Source organism: Trichosurus vulpecula, chromosome 3 (assembly GCF_011100635.1).
Source record: "Trichosurus vulpecula isolate mTriVul1 chromosome 3, mTriVul1.pri, whole genome shotgun sequence".
Taxonomy (NCBI): Eukaryota; Metazoa; Chordata; class Mammalia; order Diprotodontia; family Phalangeridae; genus Trichosurus; species Trichosurus vulpecula.
This window is the reverse complement of record NC_050575.1, coordinates 432,259,632-432,269,675: the sequence shown is the minus strand read 5'-3', so window position 1 is coordinate 432,269,675 and position 10,044 is coordinate 432,259,632. Positions and strand designations below refer to the sequence as shown.

The window sequence follows — 10,044 nt, the reverse complement described above, 5'->3', positions numbered from 1 at the left end:
TGTCATAGAAGCAGGGTGAGAGGGCAGGACTTGAACCCAGATCTTCCTGACTAGGCTTGCCTTTCTATCTATCCAACCACTGGTGCTGTTTTTCTACACGTATGTAAAGTTCTGTGAAATGAGGAGATTGAACTAAAACCTGTATAAGGTCTCTTCTAGTCCTAAGTCTAGGGTGCTGTGATCTATGAATATGCAAAGTAAATGGGATTTCTTCAATGACTTAGAAACTGAATCCTAAGGAGTAGAGAAGGTAAGTTACAAGTGTCCAGGATTTTCAGAGATAGGATCAGAGTTAGGATTGGAATCTGGGTCTTCCTGAACCTAAGCACAGAACCTGATTACAACATAGTTCCTCTGTTAATATGCATAAAATGGACATATTTTCATATGCTCTAACAATACATTTAGAAACACACACATTTCTAGGAATATGCATTTACATATGAGAGGGATGGAGAACAAGGGTCCTGAGTCTTAGATCCTGGGTTCAGGTCCTGTCTCTGTGACTCTGGGCAGATCACTGAACTTACCTCTTGGTGACCCAGGCAACTCTCTAAGACTAAGCAGGCTTCAGAGCAGGTGCCAAATAGTTCCCTAGCCCAGTGAATTCTTAGGGCTAGCGCCAAAAGCAGTATATGTATATACATACACGCAAACCAACAAAAAAAATTGTATATAGATATGTTCGCGTAAAATCCCACCGTATAAAAAAGTACCAAATGAGCAGTCTTGAGGGGAACAGAAAGCGGGGGTGTGGGGGGTGGGGGTAGGCGGGGGTGTAGAGACTGGGAATTAATGTTATTTTCAAGAATGTGAAGATGCATGTCTTCGAATAGCAGCTAGGTGGCGCGAGAGTTTATTTGCATCTTGCCTCAAACCTTGATGAATGACCTGGGCACTTTCCTCCTCTATAAATAGGTTTAATAACAGGTTTAATAGGTATCCAGCTCTCAGGGTTGTTGAGAAAATTCAATGAGATAACACACGGAAAGCACTTTGGAAACCTTAAATCCGTAGATCTGTCAGCCGGTGTTATTCTCGAGAGGTATTAAACCTGTTCTGTTTGACCCCAGAGGCAGCACTAGGAAGCCATGGGGAGAAGTGGAAATGTTTCTGATTCAGGCTCAAGAATTTCTTTCTTTTTAGAGCTATCTGAAAGCGTAATGGGTTGCCTTAGGGGGCAAAGGGTTCCCTGCCATTGAAACACTTGAAGCCAAAATTTGCTGACCATTTTTTTCAGAGATATCATAGAGGGCCTTCTTGGCCAGGTACAGGTTCGCCTAGGTGGTTTCTATGGTTTCTTCACATTCTGAGATTCTACGGTTTCATTTCATTCAACAAACATGAATTAGGTACCTTTTTTGTATGGAACCCGGGATTAGGTGGGGGAGTGACCGTGGTGGTATGCAGTGTTGCCTAGAAATTGAGCTCATAGCATGGGGCTAACAGATGAATATAGATAACTGTATTAGGAAAGAATACATTGATAAGTGTCTGGGAGACAGGGACAAAACAGCAGCTGTATCATGTCTGGAGGGGTGAAAGATCATGCCAGCCAGGGGGACTGGAGGAAGCTTGAAAGAGGAGAGGGCATTTCAATTGGACTTTGCAGAATGGCCTTGAATTTCACAAGGGATAAGGGGAGGACAGGCTATTCTAGCACAGGAAACAAGTGCAAGAGTATACACACACATATACACACATATGTACATAAGCTCATACATAAACATGCACGTACACCCACACATGCATGCCCACACATACACACGCACATATACCCACAGATGCACACACATAACATGCATGCATACACATATATACAATATACACATATATACCCACATACATGCATGCATACACACATAGATAGATGATAGACACATAGATAGATAGAGGATTGGGAGCTTAAGGGATTGTGCAATGGAATACGATAAGATGAAGTTAGAAACTCTGTTTTTGAGCCATTGGGCTCATTTTGTCCTCAGCCCAGAGCAGAACTTCTAACTGGGGTAAATCTCTTAATGTTGAGGCATGGCTCATGTCTGAGGTATCTTCAAAGGGGTATTGATAGGTGCCTTCTGGAAAAGTAACTCAATGTACTGAAGGTAGGAGACAAAGTGGATAGAGTACCAGGAGTCAGGTACCAGGAGTCAGGTACCAGGAGTCCAGCCTGGAGTCAGCAAGACTCATCTTCCTGAGTTCAAATCTGGCCTCAGACCCTAGCTGTGTGAGCTTGGACAAGTCACTTTACCCTGTTTGCCTCAGCTTCTTTATCTATAAAATGAACTGAAGTAGGAAATGGCAAACCACTCCAGTATCTTTGCCAAGAAATCTCCAAAAAGGGTCACAAAGAGTTGAACATGACTGAAATGACTGAACAACAAAGTGGAATGGATGAAATAAGGAAATAAGCGGGTAAGACCTCAATAACAAAGGTTAGATGAGTGCTTCTCAGAAATACTGTTGAAAGGTTTCCTGGTCCAGTATGTATCAGATTAGATGACCTCGGAGGTCTGAATATGATTCTGAATTCCTCAGATACCCATTCATAGGACTAAACTCTCTGAGGAGATATTAGGTTCCCATAGGACAGCTATTTATTTCTTCTTCCACAAAGGAAATGCTTATAACAAATAGTTACAAAACAAATAGTTAAAGCATAAAATGACTTTTATACTCTCCTAGGAGGCAAAGACTTCCAGGAGAGTTTTGGGGCTGCTGAACAGTTACCTCAGATATGTACTACCTGAATACTCATTCAAGACCCACATCTCTGGCCCAGCCAGGAACACATGGCTCATTCTCTTAGGGGTGGTGGTGATGATCTTTTCCTCAAGACAAAGCTGTAGGAAGCTCCTCCCACTGGGCAACTGGTGCCTTGGCTGAATTTCTCAATGATTTTAGACCTTTCCAGCTCCTGGGGTAGCTACCAGGTCTAGGAACATTCTTTTCAGGATTGATGCTGGGTTACCTGTGCTCAGGAAAACTGTCAAAAGCAAAAGAAGCAATGAAAGGCTTGAGATCCAGTCTCAGGCTCAACTTAGTAAAACATGCCCTCACTATCACATTGCTTGTAGCCACCTTTACTTTTCTTGAGGAGAGTAAAAGGGAGGGAAATCCTCTTGTACCTTTGCTAGAAGTCCAGGAGAGAATTGATGGAGTCCCAAACCACACTTTGGAAGATGGGAGAAGAGATCGACTGGTAAGTATTTTGATTCTTCCTCTAAGCCTTCTGAGTAGGTGGCCTCTAGCTCAGTGGCCAGTCCTCTTTGTCACAGTCTCCTTGTCATGGTGACTAGGGCACCAACTAAGAGCCTCTCTAGACTCTCGTTGTCCATGTCCTTTATTTAGCAAACACATGCATCTCCAGAAGTGACAGAATATGGGTGCATCAGAAGAAGGGGCCAAGCATCCGGTTCCCTTGAATCTTAGGAGGTTGTATTTTATCATAGAAATTAGTCTCTGATGACAGACAGGTTATCTGTAACTTTAGAATTCACTAGTCTTGAGGCAGCCCACTAAAACGGAGGGAGCACTCACTTTAGAGATACAAGACCCTAACTTGAGTCTGGCTCTAAATATTCCTTAGCTGTGATTCTGGGCAAATCCGTTGCTTCAATAGCTTCAGCTGTGAAATGAGAATAATATTCACACTCCCTTCTTCACAGGATTGTTGTGAGGAAAGCACCTTTCAGTATTACATAAATGTAAACTATTCATTTCCATTAGTGGCTGTTGGGGAAAGTATGTGATGTGTGCGTGTGCATGTGCGTGTGTGTTTTAGGTTTGGCACCAGAATGGAGAGGCAAATAGCAAGAACTCCTGAGCTTATGGAGGTGGTGTAATAAGGAAGCAGAGCTGGGAAGGGGGGCCCTTCCTATTCGTGGGGAATAGTTCTCCCCCTCCCCCCATGTTAAGCAACTGTGCTATCCCATCAAGGCTGATGAATGTAAACCTAGAAGAAAAGCAGCTGGTTAAACTGTTATTAAGGGAACTCTTTGAAGGTGAGATCCAAAGCATAACCCAAACTTGTGCCTCATTTCTATGGCCCACCTTTCCTAGTGGCCAGGATCTCATCTGTCTCACAAAATGTTGGAATGGAAGAGACTTTTGAAGTCATAATCCAATCCCTTAATTTTTACAGAGGGCAAACTTATAATGACAACCATAACAGCAGCTGGGTCTAGTCACTAGTTACTTCTAGGTCCTTGGGTGCATCCTTTTGACTTAGTCCAAGTTTTATAGAACAAATCCTTTTATTGAGGGGATTTGTTCTGTGAAGTTTGGATTCAAAGGGCCACACTTGAGGACCAAGAGGGTCACATGTGCCTCAAGGCTGCAGGTTCCCCACCCTGGGCAGGTGCTACCTAAATGGGTTCTTGTTGTCATCATTATTATGTGTAATAGAGATGTGGGCATTTCATTATCTGTAGAATGAGGGATTTAGTTTGCATCATTTCAAGGCCCTGGGAGGCTTCGACATACGCAGTAAGGCTGTGTTAGAGACTACATTTCATGGGTGTTATCATCATCGTGTCCAGTTAGCCTGGCACGGTTTTGCAAACCAGCTTTCCTTGCTTCTCTGCTGCCAAATCTAGTCTTTGGATTCCTTCCAAACTCAACTCCGCCACTCACCTCCTTTTGGAAACCTTCCCAGGCTAACTCTGCCCCATGATGTCATGCTCTCATCTCTCCCAAAGCACTCCTCTCTTCTGCCACTCTGACTGGATTGATATTGCATAACGATAATGATGGCTGACAATTTATAGTGCGTGCTAAGGTTTGCAAGTTGCTTTGCTTTATGTACAACGTAAAATCTCATTTAATCTTCACCCCAGCTCTGTGAGTAGACGCTATTACTATTGTCATATTGTTGATAGGGAAATGGAGGCTCAGAGAAATGAAGTGATTTGTCTAGAGTCACACAGCTAATTCCTGGGTGAGATTTCAACATCAGTCCTGCCTCCAAAGCCAGCAGTCTGGCCTCTAGGCCATATTGTTCCATTCATGCCATTCTGATGTGTGGAGAAGGGCAAATATCTGGGATCTAATTCCCCCAGGAGCAGCAGACGCTGCCCATTTCCCAACAGGCTGGTCCATGTAGGGTACATAATAATAACTGGTAAATCGTTATTACATACACATTTCCTTTGGTCCTTACAACAGTCCAGTGAGCTGCTATGGTATGCACCCGATTCTCTTTCTCTGTGTGTGTCCCACCGTCCCCACCAGATGAGTGTCTGAAGAGCCAAGCCCCTCCTCATGACCCCTATCAAACCAGCTCCCTGAGGGCAAAGGCTGAGTCTCTTCTCTTCAGACCAGGTTCTCCTTGAGGGAAGGAGCTCTCAGGTAGTCTCCCTATGAGACTAAAGGTTCCACTCTAGTGAGCAGAGACTGACCAGAGGTCTCATAGTACTGAGTGGGGGGCGGGGGAGGACGGCAGGTTGCAGCAAACTGAAGAAAGCCCGCAACTGGACATTTTTTTTTTTTGCACAAACGCTTTAATTGCAAAAATAAACACAGCTTTATCACCTGCCTGAGAGCAGCATCTGCTTTACAAAATCGATAAATAAATAATAGCCAGAAAACCGAACGCTGTACCCGAGGGTTGCTCAGACAGATCTGTACAAAGAAACACTCTCCCTACCCCATCAGGTGGGCTAGATCGAGGGTTATACCTCCGCCAGCTCCCCCGCGTCTGGGTGGGGAGCGGTGAGGAGAGTCGGGGCCCAGAGTAGAAAAGACAATCGTCTGTGTCCTGAGTCTGTGAAAAGAAAGTGCCTGGTAGGAGAGATAGGGCTCCCTGGGCCAGGAGCTCCGAAGGAGCTGTCCTCGGGCAGTGGTGCTGAACAGCCAACCATCCGTGCTTGGCCGGGCACACTCACTAAAACCAACTTGCGGCGACCCTCGGACAAAGCCGAGCAAAATTAAGATCGCCCTCTGGCGTTGGTCCGGAGTGGCAGTAGGGAAAGGGGATGGGGTGGGGAGAGGAATTGGCGGGACCTTTTAGAGGAATGGGATTGGAGGACCTTGGAGTTCTGGTCCTCTGCTCAAAGGTTGGGCGAGGACGAAGCTATTCGAGGGTTTGGCCCCCTGCCATCAGTGCCAACAGTAGGCTATCTCTGCTCATGGCGCAGGGCCGCCGTCGTCATCCAGTACGCTGCAGGGCGAACTGAGCAAGAGCCTAGAGGGCTGCGAAGGAGAGACCCAGCGCGTAAAAGCCCAGCCCCTTGAGTCTCTCCTCTGCCCGGGCCTTCTGCTTCAGATGCACTTTGCCGTGACGTTTCTTCTCGTCGCTGCGCGCGAAGCGACGGCCGCACACGTCGCAGGCGAAGGGCTTCTCACCGGTGTGGGTGCGCACGTGCGTGGTGAGGTGGTCACTGCGGCTGAAGTTGCGCAGGCAAATCCGGCACTGGAAAGGCTTGTGGCCAGTGTGGATACGCAGGTGGCGGTTGAGCTCGTCTGAGCGGGCGAAGCTGCGGACGCAGCTCTCCACCGGGCAGGCGAAGGCCTTGGCGTGGGGCCGAGGGCAGAAACAGCGAGGACTGCACTTGCCGCCCCGCCGCCCTTTACGCCTAGGCTCAGCCTGTGCCGGCTGCGACGGCTGCGGAGGCTGCGGCTGCTGCGGAGCCTGCGGTGGCTGAGATTGCTGCTGGGTTGCCGTCGGTGGTGGGAGTTGCGCAGCCCCAGGGAAATCAGTTGTAGTTGGTGGCACTACCGAGAAGTCTGAGGCTGGACCTGGGAGGGTGAGGCTGAGTGGAGAAGGTTGGGCCCGGGCTAGGAGGTCCCCACCGCCGCCGCCCTCCCCCGGGGAGCTCAGGCTGAGCCCTGGCTGGAGGCCCTCACTCCCTTCCCCAAAGTCGCCCGAGGGCAACTGACTGGAACTGGACAGGGAGAAGGCATCGTAGGTGCCACCGTAGATTCTGTTGGCCGGGCCTGGCAGATCCGCGGGACAGCTGATTTGCAGCAGATCTTCGATCTTGGAGCCCAGCGGGGGGAAGCCAGCCTCGGGACTAGGCTGGTAGCCTCCCTGGGGCAGATAGCTTGGAGCGCCTGCGGACAGGAGGTCCCAAGGTCCATAGGGGGCTTTGAAGGCCGGAGCCGCGTCTAGGGCAGGCGAGACTGGAGGGGCTCGGAGGCCCGGCTTGACGTCTGGTGGGGACGGCTGGGGCTCATAGAGGCACTGTGGCGAGGTGCCCGCAGTCGGCGAAGTCTCCCACGGCGTCTCCGGAAAGGGGGTGGTGGAGCCCAGGTCAGTCGGGAAGAGGTCCAAGGGCCCAGCCAGTGAGGGGTCCGGGCTAGTAGCATACAGGGCGTCCAGCGGAGCCCGAGGGACCGCCCCGTCCGCCCCAGGGAAAGGAGCCAGGCCAAGGATCCCCGACATGAGGTTGAACAGGGCTTCCTGGTCGTGTGGGTGCTCAGGAATGGCCTGGATGAAGAAGCTGCCAGTATAACTGAGGCCGGGCTGGGGTGAGGGAGAGGGACCCTCCAGAAAGAAGTAATCGGAGGTGTCACAAGCGCCACTCAGCGCAGAGCTCAGGAAGTCACCTGCAGGGAGAGAACAGGGGAGACCGAGGGCGTTAGAGGGTAGATGGGAATGGGGAGGGGAGGGGGTCAGCGACTCCGCACATGCCTAAACTCAGGAGACCAGACTCTGACTTAACAACTTCAGGCTGCTCTGCGTTGCCCTCGCGAACACTGGTGCACAAGGCTTCACTCCTCCACCCCACCCCACCCCCCGCCCCTTGCACAAATATCTGCACCAGGCTTGGGCCCCCAGGCAGTCACACGAAAGCTCGCAGACCCAAGGCATGTTTGCAGCTCTATAGCTGGGTGGGAGCGAGCCACTGGGGCACGGACAGAAGTGCACACACACGATGACCACACACACACACACACACACACACACACACATCATTTCTCACATGCACACGGAGGAACACACATGCCCACGCAGATGGACCCTGATAAGCGCAAGGGCTCACGCTGAGATGGCAGCATTGCTGATCTGGGGACTTGGGGGGAGAGGGACCATCCTCAGCTCCCACCCCCACTGGCCTCAACCTTCCCTCCCCCGCTTTCCCGCACCACTGTGCATAGCAATGTTTCAGTTTCCTGCTTGCCAACGCATACGCACATCCATCCATCCATCCATCCATCCATCCATCCATCCATCCATCCATCCGCGCTACCGCCACCTGCAGAACCTGGCTCTCCCCCACACTGCCCCATACTGAGAAAAGAGGGGCTTCTTTTCTCTCTTTAGCTTGTGTGACTGTGTTTAGGGGAATCTCCTTACCTCCCGAGAAGCCAGCGAGGGAGGGGTCTCTCCCTGGTCTCAAAGTCTCCGGGTTGGTCTCAACGCATCCTTCGGGGTACTTGGCGAAAAGCGCTTCTGGGCAGAATTCGCTCATGTTCAGCATGGCGGAATGGGGGCCCTGGCTTCAAGGATGGGGAAGCGCACAGAAGGGGCCCTAGGGACCCTGCCTCTGGGAGGTAGTGGAATGACGATCCGGGTTCCCTACAGGTACTCTCCAGCTGGAGGGATCCTGCCTCCCAGCCTTGGGCTTCGGGGAATCGAGATCTGCTAGGCTGTAGGGCTTGGGGGCTCTGGGGATTCCCCCTTGGAGCGGCTGCTAGGGGTCCGGGCTCCGGCTCCTCGCGTTTAGTAAGGTGCAGCTCCGCTCCCCCAGCCCTCAGCCCCGACTTATATACTGGCTGCTGGGCTGGCGCGGGTCTTCCGCCTCCCGGGGCCGCTTCCATTTCTGGAGTCCCCGGCCCGGTCGCTGTGACGTAAATGCCCAAATATGGACACAGGATGTGGGCCAGGGAGTCCCGATAAGGAAAGCTCGCTGGGTGACGTAGCCCGCCCAGAGCTGACTCCCTCTCTCTCTCTCTCTCTCTCTCTCTCTCTCTCTCCCTCCCCCTCCCTCCCTCCCTGTACTTGCAAACCTTTACATTTGAGCTTTTTGGGGAGGGGGGATGAGAGAGAGATAAGAGGGAGTGATGAGTCTGCCTAGGTGAATCTATGATTTCGCACAGGAAACCATAAATACGTGTTTCCCTGAGTGTGCACCTGTGTGCGCATCTCTGCGTGTGTGCCACCTTGATGGCTCCCCCAGCCATCCCCTCTGTGGAGCTGGGTTTTCTCTCTATGTTGGAGTGTATCGCTTTGCATTTGTGGCCCTGAGAGTGTGTATTCACGTTTGTTCACACCCCAATGTGGTGTTCTGCCTCTTGGCTTTTGGATTTTAAAAATATTTCGTCTTTTTATAATTCTCACCCCGCCCTCTCTTCCCCGCCCCCTCCACTGGGATATGGTCCAGGAAGTTCCAGGAGGAAATGATCATCACTTGTTAAAAGTTGGGAGTTTCATAGACTTTGTTGCCTGAATGGGTGGGGGAGAAAGAGGGAATGCAGCCCTGAAAGGGGAACCTCTCTCTTGCCTATCCTGGAAAGCTGGAGAGCTGACGTCAGCCTGGGTGGGTGAGAAGAGGTTGGATTTTGACCTGCAGCCATCTGTCTCTCCCCCTCGGACCCCTTACACTTCTCCCTTCTGCCGTGGCTCCTATTCCTGTCACTCCAGATGGGAATGCCAAGGTTTCTTCCTGCCCAGGTGCAGGATCGTCTTGTCCCATTAGCGCTCTGAAGTGCCCTGAGCCTAGCCTCTGCACAATGGATTCTGTTGATGAGCATTGGTTAGTACCTATTATGTGCTAGGCACTTGAAAAACAGAGACTAAAATGAAATAGATGTAAGTAAAGGATGGATTGGACAGAGGAGACAACTGAGTCAGGGAGACCAAGTAGGAACTTATTGCAACAATTTAGGTAAGAAGTGATGAGGGCCAGACCCACTGGTAGAGGCTGGCTGGGTAGAGAGGGAGAGGACCAGATGTTGGACCACTCCTCCCCTGATGTCTATAGCTATCAGTGCTCTGCACCCTTCCCCAAGTACATTGCAAATATTTGTATCTAATTATTTGTGAATATGCTGTCTCACCCTAAGATGTGAACCCATTGAAGCCAGGGCCCATTTTCTTTT

The 10,044-nt window shown here is 50.5% G+C and overlaps 1 protein-coding gene across 1 annotated transcript; it reads right to left on the bottom strand.

Annotated features, from left to right (window-relative positions):
* Positions 1-6,118: 6,118 nt before the first annotated feature.
* EGR4 (early growth response 4) lies at positions 6,119-8,423 on the bottom strand. Its single transcript, XM_036752855.1, has 2 exons — positions 8,300-8,423; positions 6,119-7,548 (listed from the first exon to the last, which is right to left on the bottom strand). Exons 1-2 carry the CDS (start codon positions 8,421-8,423, stop codon positions 6,185-6,187), a joined length of 1,488 nt encoding a protein of 495 aa, XP_036608750.1. The 3' UTR covers positions 6,119-6,184.
* Between the last annotated feature and the right edge of the window lie 1,621 nt (positions 8,424-10,044).

Bases quoted from the DNA above. Each gene is read 5' to 3' on its own strand.
- EGR4 (XM_036752855.1), bottom strand. From the start codon at position 8,423: ATGCTGAACATGAGCGAATTCTGCCCAGAAGCGCTTTTCGCCAAGTAC. The intron at 7,549-8,299 runs GTAAGGAGATTC...CTCTCCCTGCAG, and splicing joins CCTCGCTGGCTTCTCGGGAG to GTGACTTCCTGAGCTCTGCG.